This window comes from Peromyscus eremicus, chromosome 23 (assembly GCF_949786415.1).
Source record: "Peromyscus eremicus chromosome 23, PerEre_H2_v1, whole genome shotgun sequence".
In the NCBI taxonomy this organism is placed as follows: domain Eukaryota; kingdom Metazoa; phylum Chordata; class Mammalia; order Rodentia; family Cricetidae; genus Peromyscus; species Peromyscus eremicus.
This window is the reverse complement of record NC_081438.1, coordinates 466,584-481,778: the sequence shown is the minus strand read 5'-3', so window position 1 is coordinate 481,778 and position 15,195 is coordinate 466,584. Positions and strand designations below refer to the sequence as shown.

Sequence of the window (15,195 nt, the reverse complement as noted above, 5' to 3'; positions counted from 1 at the left end):
CTGCATGTCTGGCATTATCCTACCCATTTATCCACATCCTCTCTCATTTCAACTGTTTTTTTTCTAAATATTCATTATCATTTCTGAAGATCAACTTGGTTTCACCAAGCCCTCTACAGGCCTCATATTTAATCTCATTGATCCCATCACAGGGAATGATAACACATTTCACAGACGTGGAAACAAAGACTCAACGAGAGACCATAACTTCCCCCAAGGTCATCCAGTTGGAATCTAGGCCCAGATCACTCCAACACCAAATAGCTCGAATGCCTCCCCTTCCATGAAGCCATCTGACTTGTCATCAAAACATCCCTCCCTTGTGGGTTTTCACACCTCTCACAGCACACCACCTTCAGAGAACAGTGACACTGGCTACTGCTTCTCATACTTGACTGGAGGATCTCAGAGAAAGGCCAGTTTGCAGAGCTCAGCATTGCCCTTGGGCTTAGGGCACACACAGGGCTCACATCCACCACTTCCTCCCCAGCTCCTGTGGAAGCCTGAAACTCATGACTTTTGGTTACATGGAAGCATCAGAGAAGAACATCATCAGGCTGGATGAGAGATGGCTCAGGGGTTAGAGCACTGGTTGCTCTTGCAGAGGACCTAGGTTTGGTTTCCAGCACCCATACGACAGCTCACAATAGTCTGTAATTCCGATTCCAGGGGATCCAACACCCTCTTCTGGCCTCTGTGGGCACTGCACAAATTTGGTGTACATATTCTTAAGATAAATAAATCTTTTTAAAAATTATTTTTAAAGCACAATGCCTTTGGAGCTGGGTGGGAAGGTCAAGTGGTCAGTGAATGGCAGAAATGACAGCATTGAGGAAATGGTAACCAGAACCCATGAGAGTCAGATCTTTCCTGACAAGAGACGCCTCATGCCAGGCACTTCTCCCAAAGTCCCATGCATTCTTCCAGAGTGAGCACCTACCGTCCCATTTACAGAGGAAGACATTGAGGAACAAGACATCACTGTGACTGAGGCTGTGCAAGCACAGGGGTGGGACCAGCCCAACTATTCAACCTGTGGGAATCACGCACTCCACTCCTGCCACTCAAGATCATCTCTTTGTTCCCAGCCACCGTCAAGTGCCCGAGTGCTGGAGTACTAGCAGGTATTTCCCACAGCCTTCTCGGAATGTGTGGTAATTCCTCCTTGCATAGCCCAGACGCTGCCTATGATCTTCCTACTTGAAAGTAAAATCAAGAATTGCTTGGTTTTAAATTGAGACACGCATAGAGTGACTGGCTGATTGTATACTAAAATAAAAACAGTTCCAAGCTGGGCAAGATAGTTTAGTGGGTAAAGGCATTTGCTGCTAAGCCTGACCTGAGTTTGATCCCCAGAACCCAGATGGCAAAAGGAGAGAACTACTCCCTCAAGTTGTCCTCTGACCTCCACGTGTGCACATTAGTGACTGACCACATGCACGTGCATGTACACACACATTACACAGTACATAAATAAATATAATTTTTCAAATAATAAAAATTTTAAAAAATCCTTCTTACTGCAATAAGTAGGAGATATGACACCCAGCTCTGACCCAACTAGGTCATGTCTCCTTGGCCAGGCTCAGTGAGGTATGGAGGTCACACCTGGGTTCAAATCCCACCTCTGCCATCACTGATCTGTGAGGTCTTTCGGTTCCTGGTCTCCTCTTGAGCAACACAAGTTAAGGACCAGTGCTATCACAGGTGTCTGTGGGGACTAAGAGTGCACACACACACACACACACACACACACACACACACACACACACACGCATCTTTGTGCTTACAGTAGTTTGATTTTGTTTGTGTGTTTGTTTGTGCCATCTACTATTAACCTTAACCTGAGGCCTCACTCAGAACTGAGAGCAGGTAGGAGACATGGAACATGGGAAGTGAGGCTGGTTTGACCCTAAGACTTTCTCCAAAGGGACCAGCACTCACCAGTGAGGATGCTGGGAACGGTGTCACCGAGAGTACAGGCAGCCACCTACCCCAGCTATCCTTACCACTGAGGTCTGTTGAGTCCTTGGTTCCATCTCTCTCCATCTCAGAAAAGGCCTGGTAGTGGCAGAGCCCAGCACTCTGGGGCATGAAAAACACATCAGGATTGCAGTTAGTCTGGTGTGCTCAGCAGCCCTGGGATTCTGGCCTTAAAGAGGTAGTGCCACAGCTTAAAAGCACTTACCATGGGGTTGAAGAAATGGATCAGTGATTAAGAACACTAACTGCTCTTCCAGTAGACCAGGAGACTCTTTCAGTTCCCAACACCCACATGGCAGCTCACAACCATCTATAACTCTAGTTTCAGGGAAGCCTCTTCTGGCATCCACAGGCACCAGGCAAGTAAATAATATATGGACATATATTTAGTTTAAAAAGCACCCATACACATAAAATAAAAATAAAAAATGAAAGGCCATACTTCCCCACCTTGTAGACTGGTAGTCTCAGTCCAATAAAATCCAATGTTCCCACCTGAGCATATGGCACATTCTGTAACATCCCTACCTGAAAGGAAACATGCATTCAAACACATACTTTAAAAAACTGTCTAGTGTAGGGAGCTGGAGAGATGGCTCCATGTTTTAGAGCACTGGCTGTTCTTCCAGAGGGCCCAGGTTCAATTCCCAGCATCCATATGGCAGCTCACAACTGTCTATAACTCCAGTTCCAGGGGATCCAACACTCTCACACAGACATACATGCAAGTAAAACACCAATAAAATAAATAAAGCTGGGTGTGGCAGCGCATGCCCTTAATCCCAGCACTCAGGAGGCAGAGGCAGGCAGATCTCTGAGTTCGAGGCCAACCTAGTCTACAAAGCAAGTTTCAGGACAGCCAGAACTGTTACACAGAGAAACCCTGTCTCGAAAACAAAACTAAACTGTTTAGTCAGACATGATGTCGAATGCTTTTAATCCTAGCACTCGGGAGGCAGAGGCAGGCAGATTTCTGAGTTGAAGGCTATCCTGGTTTACAGAGTCCCAGGACACCAGGCTACACAAAAACAATCAGAAAAATTTAAAAAAATTACAAAATTTTAAAAACAAACTAACTGTCTAGTGCCATAGATGTACCTCTAAAGAGAGAGACTGAGGGAAGGAGAGGAAGGTAATTTACAGTTCTCAGCCCATGCCCTGTTTCTTGCCTCCCTGGGAAAATGGAAAATCTTAGAGGAAAGTCCAGCCCATGTTATCAGTGCCCTGCCCCACAACCTTCCAGCAGGGAGCTGTCCAAGGTGTTAATGAGCCCTGCCTTCTCCTTGCCCGTGTCCCAATCAAGGACAGGGGCCATCAATCCTGGGCCCTTTTGTCTTATCAAATGTCCAGCATTCCTAGTCAATATCCAGTGATACTGCCTCTTTTCATCTTAAAAGCATACGCCCTCTAGCCACTGAGTACTTGGTCAGGGAAATCATCTGAGTTTGCACAACCGAGGGATGAGATGAATCAGTATCTACAGAGTAAGGGACCAGTGGGATCGGGTCCCTAGTGCATGAGCCAGCTTTTTGGAGCCTAGTGCCTATGGTGAGACACTTTGCACAGCCTTGGTGCAGGGAGGAGGGGTCTGGACCTGCCTCAGTTGAACGTACCGGGCTCTGCTGACTCACCATGGGAGACCTTGCCTTGGAGGAGGTGGGAATGGGGGGTGGGTTGGGGGGGAAGGCTGGGGGATGGGAGGAGGGAGGACAGGGGAATCTGTGGTTGGTATGTAAAATGAATAGAAAATCTCTTAATAAAAGAAGAGGGAAAAAAGACATCAGGGACACCCACCAGGAAGGAGCTGTCATTGGGCTCCATGGCTAGGGGGGAGGGAGCCTGGAGTGGTATCTGGGAGGTCCTGAGACAGGGCCTCATTAGTTCCCTGGCACAACACCAAGGCCTGGAACAGCATTGTGAAGAACATTTGTACTTGGCATATGTATTTTAAAACACACTACCAGCAGCTGAGGCATCCAAAGGGGTCTTGTGGGCTGGATCGAGGGCTGTGGCCTGATTTAGTCAGTCAGCGCCTCCAGGATCCATGCTGTAGGCTCCGGGTGGCCCTGACCAGAAAGAGATGCTGTGGGTCCTGACAGTTGCTGCACATTCCTTTTATGGTCTGTGACAAAAGTTGAGAGCCACCCAAATCCCTCCTGGGCCCAAGGGTCCAGCCCCTAACACTGGGCACTCATACCAACAGGGTTGGCAATATAATACCCAATCAGCCCAGGGCCGTACACAGAGTACTCACACTGCACATAAGTATGTGGGCCACGGGGACTCTGCCCACCAGCCAGCAGGAGGGTGACCAACCATCCTCCCTACACCAACACTGTTAAACCATGATAAGGCGACACCCTGACCTGTGCTGCCTCCCTCACCAAGCATCCAAACACCCAGACTGTCTTCTTGGTTTGTTTGTTTATTTTCATCAGATTGAGAGCCACAGGGTGCTCTGGCCAGGAGCCAGACCCAGAGTTGGATGTCTCTCTCTACCAACTCTGTCACACTGATGGCCTCAGGGAGGACAGTCAGGCTGGAGCCCTGAAGAGCACCACACTTCACTTTCCTCCCTACAGTCTTTGCAAACTGGTCAAGTTTACATTATTCAGCAGATTCCCTGAGACTGACTCTTCTTTTGAATTAACTAAATTTGTCTTTCTCTTTAAAAGTCAAGAGTATAGCCAGGTAGGTAACTTTGTTTAAAACCATTCTTACGAAATACTTTTAAAAAATATGACCAACTTCTTTGCAAATCACACATACCTCAAACATGATGACCTAATTTTTGGTGAATAATGTGCATGATTAAGCAAAAACAGGCAAGCTCACATTGGAAGATTAACTATCAACTATCATATTAACTACATCAGGATAGAGTTCAAGAATGGAGTTGTGTGAGATTTCTCAGTGCTTGTGAAAAAAAAAATCCAAGAAACCAAGAGTCTTGTAACCTCAGTTTCTTCAAAAACACAAAGTTGTTCTTGGATTGTGCTTTCGTGCCCCTCCCAAGTGGATCGGATAGGAGTTAGCTCACTTCAGATTATTCATTACAACTGGCTATTGTTTGTATGCCTCTATGGAAAATCATGTCGTAGCCAAGTGCGGCTTGCCCTGAGATTGTACACTTTACTCATGTGACTCCTCTAAACCCTCAGAGTATAAATTGTCTGAGCCTTTGAACAAAGTTGGCTATTGCATGAGACTTTAGTCCACCTCATCCATCAGCTCCATTCTCCCAGGTCCCACCCTCTTCTGGAGCAGTCAACAATCAAATTCTCAGTCAAACTCCATTTATGGTCTCCACTTCTCGATCAATGTCTCTTAGGTAAGTAATGCATTGCTACCAATGAAAGACAGCCTGCTCCAGGTGGTGGTGGTGCACACCTTTAATCCCAGCACCTGGGAGGCAGAGGCAGGTGGATCTCTATAAGTTCAAGGCCAGCCTGGTCTACAGAGTGAGTTCCAGGACAGTCAGGGCTACACAGAGAAACCCTGTCTTAGAAACAACAACAACAAAAAGACAACCTACATCGTGTATTGTTTGTCAAAAAATACTAGTAAATAGAAAATTTAAAAGTAGAGCAATGACAGCCAGTCATACCCCAACACCTTAACACACACACACACACACACACACACACACACACACACACACAAACACACACACGGGGATGGCCTCTTGGAGGTCAATAAGGAGCCCGGCTTGGAAACTGCCACAGGCTATATATACAGTGTTGTTGTTGACTCTGACTGGGAAGTTGGAGGTCCATGCTGTGACTCAGACTCACTTGCCTGTTTACGGATGAGGGATGCATATGTCACAGAATCCCTTCCCTATAAAACATGTAGTAAGGCTCCTGCCTACAATAACTCCTCCAGTCCCTACAAGACTCTCATATCTACTTCACAAGTGAAGAAACTGAGGCTCAGAGAGGCAGATGATGCCCACAGGGAAGGGCAGAGCTGGAGAGGAACCCAGCTGGTCAATGGCTACACTCTTAATGAAAATAGGGGCGCTCAGCCAGGCAGGGCTTCCCTGGGGACATAGCTTGAGTTGCAGCTGTGAAGGGCTTGCCTCTGGCAGGTGGTGGGATCAGGGACAGTATTCAACATCTCACAATCCATAAATCAATAAACTGGACACATAGGACACCTGAGACAAAGTCGCTGGGCCCTGTGGCTGGAGCACTGAATTTAGAAGCCTAACTGGGGCTTGGTCAGTCACAGGCTGTGTGAACCAGAGTAACACCCTCCAGCATGGATAGAGGGACAGCTCAGCTCTTGGGTGGCCTGGGAACCCTGCTCTTTCCCCTCTGCTAATCAACAAAAGCATCACTGGTTAGGTCAAGCTCGTCTGGTCCAAAATATCCAAGAGAAATCATGGATGCTTTTTAAAACCAGAAGCATCATCCTAGCTAAAAGTCCAGGTTTCTGGCCTGAAGAAGTGGCTTGATGGTTAAGAGCACTTTCTCCTCTTTCAGAGAACCCAAGTTCAGTTCCTAGCATCTATATTGGGCTGCTCACAACCATCTGTAACTCCAGCTCCAGGAAATCCAAAGCCCTCTTTGGCCTCTGCAGGTACAGCGCATGCACGCATGCACGCACGCACGCACGCACGCACGCACGCACAATCTTAAAAAAAAAAAAGTCAGGCATCCCTTAGAGCATTTCTATTGTCGTCTCCCTTCCTGGAATCTCCCAGGAGCTCCCAGGAGCCAAGGAGCACAGCTGATACCTGCCGACCTGACAAGCCACTGAGGAGACCAAGATGGCCCCTGCCTGCCTCCCCGAAGACACCTTCTGCAATACTTCTCCCCTCCCTCGCTACTCACTAGGACCCTCACGCCACTATAGGTCCTTTGCATCTGCTGACACCCACTCTATCTGCTTCCTAGGATGCTCTGAGGTCACACTTTCCCTTCATTTACATCTCAGTTCAAATGTTTGCTGGAGAGAGTCCCTGGCTGTCCCTTTGTGTGCAGGTCCTCAGCTACACAACACAGCACCATACCTGGGGGCCTGACATGGATTTCTCGATTTCTCTCCAGTTGAAAAAGTGCAGAAGTGTGAGATTCAGGCATAATGAACAGAGTCCTGTCCCTGTGGAAGTTCTAAGGAAGGCACCTTGTCTTTCTCAGCTCCTGGCAGATCCCTGAATCCCTTAGCTTGAGGCCACACTGCTCTGTCTCTGCCTCTGACCTTATAAGCTACTTCCTGTGTCTTCTCTCCCATTTCCTGCATACAGGTGCCCACAGAGGCCTGAAGAGGGAATCAGATCCCATGGAGCTGGAATTACAATTGGGAGCCATTTGATGTAGGCACTGGGAACCAAACTCCAGTCTCCCGGAAGAGCAGCAAGTGTTCTTACCTGCTGAGCCACTGGGAACCAAACTCCAGTCCCCTGGAAGAGCAGCAAGTGTTCTTACCTGCTGAGCCATCTCTCCAACCCCCCTTTTCCTCCTCTCATAGAGACAGATGTCATTAGATTTAGCTCACCCCAGACGGCATAACCTCGTCTTCAATATCTGCAAAGACTCTCTCTCCACATAAGGCCACATTCTGAGGTTCGGGGGATGAGAATTTTGGAGGACACAGTTCAACCCATTTGACATCCCAAGTCCCTCACCCACCTACTTGCTCTGTCACTCATTCCCTTTGCAGATCACCTCTGCTGAAAGAGCTTTACTGGGCTCTGTACCCACCCTGTCCTTATGGGAGGTCACTGCTCAACCAAAGAGGTGCAGGAGAAGACCACTCCCTTCCGCAGGTGGAGCCTGATGTATTTTGAAAGTATGGAGATTTTCAGCACAGTTTTGGGTATCACCAGGCCCCTGCCAGCACGGGGTGAGTTCATAGGGCCCCTAACTTGGAGGGATCCCACAATAAGCACTCACGTACTCCCCTCACATCTCCACAGGGTGCCCTGTCCTTCACCAGTGTGCACATCCCATGGAACAAAGATCTGTTTGCTTGGTCAGCAAGGGCTATGGAACAAGAGCCACTGATGGAACAATCCTGGGATGCTCCATAGAGAAGGGGGCAGCAGAGAGAGCTTGGGAATGGTGCTAATGACCACTTTGCCACGTGCTAGATACAATGCTGTCTTCCTCCCAAAAAAACAAAACAAAAACAAAAACAAAAACAAACAAACAAAAAAAAAACCTCTGCAATGACTTGCAAAGCGAGTCTCTCCTTCTTCTAAAAAGGTTTTAAAGGAACTATCACACTCATCTTTACAGAGTTCAAGGACCCTGCTGAGCAAGTGGGAGAATGCTGGCTCTGCCTCCCTCAGTGGTCCTTACCTCTTCCTGCTGGAGGCTACACCTGTTCTTCCCTCTCAGGGCATCTTTTCTGAGACAGAGTGAGGTTGATGAGCTGGTCTCGAGACCCAGAGCTCACTTGCATTTCTTTGACTTTTTTTTTTTAATTTTAATGTGTATGAATGTTTTAGCTGCGTGTATGTCTGTGCACCACATGCCTACAGTGCCTATGGATGCCTTGGAACTGGAGTTACAGATGGTTGTGAGTCGCCATATGGGTGCTGAAAATTAAACCCTGATCCTTTGGAAGAGCAGTCGGTCCTCTTAACCACCTCAGCCCTCACCTGCCTGTCTGTGGAGGCAGATACGGTAAAGGAATTCACAGAGGCTTACTCTATCCAGTCTCCAACGAACGAATGATAAATCATCTTTTACAGTTCTGTAGTGTATCTGTAACAGACTGAAATATGCTGATTGCAGGCCAGATTGTAAACATAATCATTCCACCCCAGTGTATCCTGAGGCCGGGGCCACCACCTGTGAGTGCTTTCCTACAAGTTGGTCCCTCCTCCCCGCCCCACGTCTGTGTAGATTGCAGCCCCAGACTCAGCCAGACTAAGTCCACTGCTCACAGGGAAATGGCATGGCAATGTGCTTCAGCTCCACGTCATACGGTTGCTTGTCATATGGAGGCTCAGGGGTCCCCATACAACTGTGGTCAGGTGCGGTCAGTATCTCTGATGAAGACGGGTATCCAGAAGACTGTGCAGCCCATCTGGGAGGAGCAAGGTAGAACCAAATTGCTTCCAACTGAAGAAACTATAACCAAAACCATAACCAAAGCTGCTCTAAGAGTTTTGCACAGCATAGACAGAATGGCAGCCATCACACACCCTGACCTGCCCAGCTACAGAACCAGGGCCATACTCCAGTGGGACAGTCACTGTTTCACTTTCTGTCGTTATTTGTCAGAAGTAGGCAGGCTGTAAAAGAGGGAAGGGTGGGCGGAGTCCAGCCAATCCAACTAATTGCAGCTGTCTTCTCAGCTGCCATCACTCTTGCCACTTGGGAAGGGGGGGCATGCAGGACCATATACTCTGAGAAGGGTAAAAACCAATGGGCTGGAGCTGAGAAGGCCGCCTGGGACCAGCAGCGAGCCATTTTGAGAAGTAAAACTTGCAGGGGAACAAGAACCCTTCTGCCAGCAATCATGTTCCCTGCAAATGGGGCATATCCTTCATGTTTCTCCAGTGTGCAAAGTTCCAAAGGGGCCCCTTTCCAGAAGCTAAGACCCCTGCATAACCCGAGGCTCAAGAGGGATGTATGCTGGACCTGCCAAGGGAGCCTGAAGCCAATCCCCAGGTCCAGCCCCACACCCTCCTCCAACTGCATCATCTTCTTGTTCCTCGGCCTGTTACCACCTGTCTTTGGTCCCCTGCATCACAGAAATGGGCCACCCCTTGTAAGGATATCCAAGAGATAAGCTCATTGTACTTGGCCGGTGTTCTAGGGATACAGCTACATTCTGAGCATATGGCCATTGGTAGGACAGAGGTCTGGGGCATGTCCTGTCACTCCTGACAGCAGGTGTGGATGGGGAGCTGCCACATTTCCCAGACATAGCATCAAGCCATCCCGAACTCCAACACCTTGCCTCAGGCTCAGTCCTCACTACTTTGAAGCCAAAGTTTACAAGGAAAAGCCATACCATTGCTCGACATTCCTCCCAGCCTCCCCTTCCTTCCCTCTGGCCTCTACTCCAGCTCCCAAAGGCCTTTATAGATGGCAATTCATTGTGCCCAACACGAGATGGCTGGGAGGATTGGTGCTGACCAGAAGTCCCAGCCTTGCTGCCATGAAGGCAACTTAGAACTTTGAGAATTGCCACAATTTTCACACCTGGCCTCCAGCCCCTCTACCTTAACCCTACATGAAACCTACTTCTAAAGCTGTGCACACTGGGATTGGGCTGCAGGGCACACTTCCTGGCAGGGAACAGACAAGAGCTGAGTAACCCAGGATTATAGCATGAGAACCATCATGCTCCTGCGGCGTGGCTCACTCCACATTCCCTGCATCCCCTCCACTCAAGCTACTCCCTTTGAATCTCGACAGCTGCGCAACAGTGTGTGTGACCTTCCACAACACTTTCCATTCAGCACTCTGCCAACAAGCATGGCAGTGGAACACAATGGCCTAAAATAATTTCATTCTCAGCCAAATGTGGTGGCACATGCCTCCGATCCCGGTACTCAGGAGGCAGAGACAAGGGGGTCTCTGTGACTTTGAGGCCAGCCTGGTCGACATAGAGTTCCAAGAAGGCCAGGTCTATGTAGAGAGAGACCCTGTCTCAAAAAAAAAAAAAAAAAAAAAAAATCAAACATTCTATTGAAAGCAATGTGTAACTCAGAGAAATGCCAATTTACTGAAATACCCATGGGTGTGCCACCCTGCCTGGATGTCAGGCCCTAGAGACGGAACCACAGACAAAGCTATTCACTTAAAGGGGACCAAAGGAGCCGGGCATGGTGGCACACTCCTTTAATCCCAGCACTCAGGAGGCAGAGGGCAGGTGGATCTCTGAGAGTTCAAGGCTAGCCTGGTCTATACAACAGAGAAACAAGCCAGCTGGGGCTATACAGAAGAGAGACCTTGTCTCTAAAACACCAAAAAAGGAGGAGGGGACCAAACACAGCAGTCTGCACAGGTGTGGCGGTCAGTGGGTGTGGCACACGGGCACTGGTCAGGAGAACTAGACCAGCATCCCAGAAGAGGGCAAGCAAGCATTTACAAAGTAGACAGACACCATCTGTGCCAGGACTTCTATGGCTGGCATCTGGGGCCCACATTAAGATCTTCTGGTTTGCTTTTAACTTGAATTTGTGATAATATCAGAAACACAGGTCCTGCTCTTTCTCCAAGCGGCTGCCACCACCAACTTCCTATACAACCCTGGCAAGTCACTCCACTTCCTGGCTCCTGGTTTTTCTGTCCCAACCATAAGGCCAACCACAGCTTTGAGTGGTGCCAACTGTAAGGCGTGGTGAACACACGTGGGCTGGGGCAGCACAAATTAGAGGGAATCAACAAGCACATGTCCTCTGATTTTAGAGATGACCCCTCAAGAGCAACCATCTACCCTAGCGCACCTTCCATGCCTTTTTCCTCCTCTGGTCACCAGGCACGTAGGCAAAGAGGGGACCACTTCTGAATCCAGGGCAGAGCCCAGCCCCCCAGGGTGTCAGATCCTGGGCCAAATGGTTTCCTCCACCATGTGAAGCTTTCAGTAGCTGAGTACGGGGCTGGGCTTCACAGACTCACAGAGGGGCAAACCCAGTACCTACAAAAGCCTGGATTCCTACCTCCCAATCACTAGGGAAAAGGGGTTGAATTCCTGGCATCAGATTGGAAGCAGCACCAAGCCTGGAGGATTTAAATTTTACTGCTCCTGAGAGCCTGGGCCAGCTGCTTACACAGCCATGGGCACTGGGCTTTATGTGCAATTTAAGATATTCAGAGGATGAGTTTTTCCCATAAACATTTTTTTCTTGCCTCGAGCATTGGATTTAGAAGCAATTCTCAAGCACACATGAAAGGGACCGTACACCCTTTCCCACAAAACGCTTCTTCCCAGTCCTATGAGCCTGAGTCTGCACCAGACAGGGGTGCTCCGCCAGGGTCAAAAAGACATGTCACGAGGTGATGGAGCCAAAGAGAATGAGGAGAATGGCATACCCACCACACTGAAACACCCTCCTGTGACTCCTGGCTCAAAGAAAGACACCCCTCGCTCCCCAGGACTTCCTCTCTTGTTCATCTCCCCAGCCAGGAGGGAGTTCAAAGGAAGAGTCCAGGCAGATGTAAGCAATTGCTCCCTCCTAGTGTTTAAATGCAGTTGAGATAAGTTCCAGGTAGAAATCCTTGGGGATCAAGCCCACATCTCTAGGATCTAAAATAGAACAGGCTGTGACAGGGAGAGCACCTGGCCTCCTCCAGGAAGCTCTCGTGGCTCCCCTCCATTCCCTCCATCAGAAGCTTTGAACCAAGCCTGGAGTGGGATAAGGATGCCTAAACTAAATGACTTCACTTAAACTGACAGCCCCTGAAAACTCTGTGCTCTCCCCCACACCCAAGGAACCCACCCGAGACCAATGCTAGACCTGGGCTTATTTCCTAGGACAAATACTGAGCGACTACTGAGTTGAGACTCTGCTAAGCATATGAATCAGAGAGGAAGGCAAGGCTGTCTCGGCACAGAGAAAGAGGAGAAAGGGGAACTGGGGGAGGTGAGGAGAAAAGGGAAGGGATTTGCTGAGTGGGGGTGGGGAGGAAAGGCATAAAGGACAGGTGAAGAAGAGCGGGGACTAGGAAAGGAAGAGAGGCAAGAAGAAACTGTCAGGGGCAGAGGAGCAGAGAGGCCAGAGGGAGGAACTTCATTCTGTCCATGTCAGCAAAGTTGAACGAGGGTCCCAGCTTTTCCTTCCACCAAATACCGGCCCCTCTTGTCCTTGGGGAACTAGAGAAGGAAACAGCTCATGAGGCCGGCTCGCCAGCATGATGTTATACAAGCTCAAATGGTGCCAATGTTTTTATATAATCCTCTGGTTCACCCCATAAAACAGACCATAACACCCTGGCAAATACACTTCAATAAAGCTCCGTGCTATTACGGGGCCCAGCGTCTTCCAGAAGATGAATCACACTGGCGGCGTGGCCAAGCCACTGCTCCAACTCAACTTTCTTCCTCTGTGCCTTCAGCTGAATGGCTGACTGAGAAGCCACGGAGCTGGTCAGAACTGCCGTGGGTTCCAGGAGCTCCGTGGGTGGTGAGAAAGCCCTCAGGAAGTTAGAGTTTTGTTATCAGGAGGACACGTGAGCTGCCTGTGTCCCCAGATGGCACCTGGTCCCTCGAGGCTGTGCTCAGAGGTATGCCTGGGACCCAGTTCTCTCAGGAGTCCCCAGGTGACACCTTGTGCAGCAAGCAGGCAATGCATGACCTGAGCCCTGCTGAAGATGCCCAGCAGGCTGTAGTCACTGCCTCCTGAAGACAGTTCCCAGCACTTGCAGAAAGAGGTTTGCTAGGGCTGCCTCTGCCAAAAGCCACAAAGAACTGGAGAAGCCTGCTGGTGCTGTAGGCTCGCACCAACTGTCTCCTTCCTGAAACCTGACAGACCTGCCCTTGGGGACAGAGATGGTGCATTCATCTTGCACCCAACATGTAATTACTTTATTTCCAACAGCTACCCCCATCTACTGTGACCTGCCATAACCCAGCTGAGAGCCTCCCCAACCCCCCACCCCTACTTTCCTCATGAAAAAGCAAAGAGGCCACCAGAAGCAGACACTTTCATGCCTCAGGGGTTCCCAGGCACTGTGACCTCAGTCCATGTGAGCACTTGGCTCCTACACATCCCTGCCAGACACTTGAATCCATCTGTCAACACAGCATCAGTGGTCTCTCACACTTCTACAACAAAACTTTCTGCGGGAGCCCTGAGCATCCTTGAAAAAGGGCTATCCAGGCCACAGGGCACAACTTCAATGGAAAGGAACCCTCTGTGCCCTGCAGTGAGGAGGATGGGATCAGTCACTTTAGGGGGCAGCAGTCACGCCCTCCTCCTGTTTCTCCAGGGAGAAAGGAGTGAGTCCAATCTAAACCCACGACTTGGAAAGATTCCCTGGGTCCTTGCTGTGGACCTAGGTGTCACCCCCACCCTCACAGCTCTGTAAGGTACCCCTGGTCCCTGGCTGTGAACCTAGGCGCTGTTGGAACCTGTCACGGTGGATCTGGGCATTGCCTGAGCCCCTCACTGCCCTCCTGGCGGGCCTTAGAGGCTCTTCCTTGAGAAGTTCGACTTCTCTTGGGTAGTAAGTTTGGAGTCATTGTAGGGGAGGCAGGGGACAGTTCCCAAGTGTTCACAGGAGGAGTGGATGGTGCGTTCACCCTATTACTGCCCTCTGCCAATGAAGGCCTCCCAGACTTCCTGCTACCTCCTGTATTCCCTCTGCAGGACCCAGAGTAGCTTCTACCCTGGACCCTGGAAGATACTGTGGGGTGGATGTGAACAGCCACTCCTAGACACAGTAATGTCCTGACACAGGACCCTGCTTCCCTTCCATCCCGGGGCACCCTCGGCTCACCATTCAGCTGGTTGTAGACCACCTCCTCCAGATGGTCCAAGCGCTGCAGGATGGCCTCGCGGTCGGTCAGAGCACTCGCCTTGGAGAGCCGATTGCGCATCCGGCGGTCAGCTCCTCGCACGACCTGCACCAGCGCCTCAGAACGGTCCTGCAGGCGGCAGTACACCGAGAAGAGGATGATGCCCACGAACACCAGGATGTTGACCGTCAGCAAAGTTTTGATCTTCCTGGCCACCGCCATGAGCGCGGCTCGGACCGGGCCGCCTCACCCTCCGGGCATCCCCGGGGCCCCGGGGCCGCAGGAGCCTGAGCGCGGCCGGCCCCGATGGGGACCATGGGCCGGGCAAGGGCGGGCGCTGTTCTTTCAGCACCGACACGCGGACTCCACGCTCCAGGCCGCCGCGACCCGCCCTTCCTCTCCACCGCGCAGAAACCGCCCGGGGCTGCGGGCACAGGGCACCGCCCGCATAGTCAGCAGGGCCCGCCCGCCGGGAGCTTCCTGGGCCAGGAGGCGGCGCGAGGCCTTGAATGCTGCGTCCCTCTCCTGCGCGCCCCGCTCGCTCCTGCGCGCCCGGCTCCTGCGCGCCCCGCTCCTGCGCGCCCGGCTCCTGCGCGCCCCGAAACCACGGCGCCGGTGCGCAGTGACGCGGCCTGAGCTCATCAGCATGCACGCGGCGCCCGCTGCCCCGCCCGCCGCCCCAAACCGATCCCGCGCGCCACCCCTGGCCAGGATAGGCCCGCCAGGAGCGAGGCCCAGAGCGCGGCACCACGCAGAGCCTCGGACCTCCCTCCACACCGGAGGCTT

General features: G+C 50.8%; 1 protein-coding gene across 1 annotated transcript in view; it reads right to left on the bottom strand.

Moving 5' to 3' along the window:
- The window catches only part of Galnt9 (polypeptide N-acetylgalactosaminyltransferase 9), a 70,932-nt gene extending 56,301 nt beyond the window's left edge, over positions 1–14,631 (bottom strand). The window contains 1 exon segment of the mRNA XM_059249376.1: positions 14,391–14,631. Coding sequence (XP_059105359.1) covers positions 14,391–14,631 — 241 coding nt within the window.
- Positions 14,632–15,195: the final 564 nt, after the last annotated feature.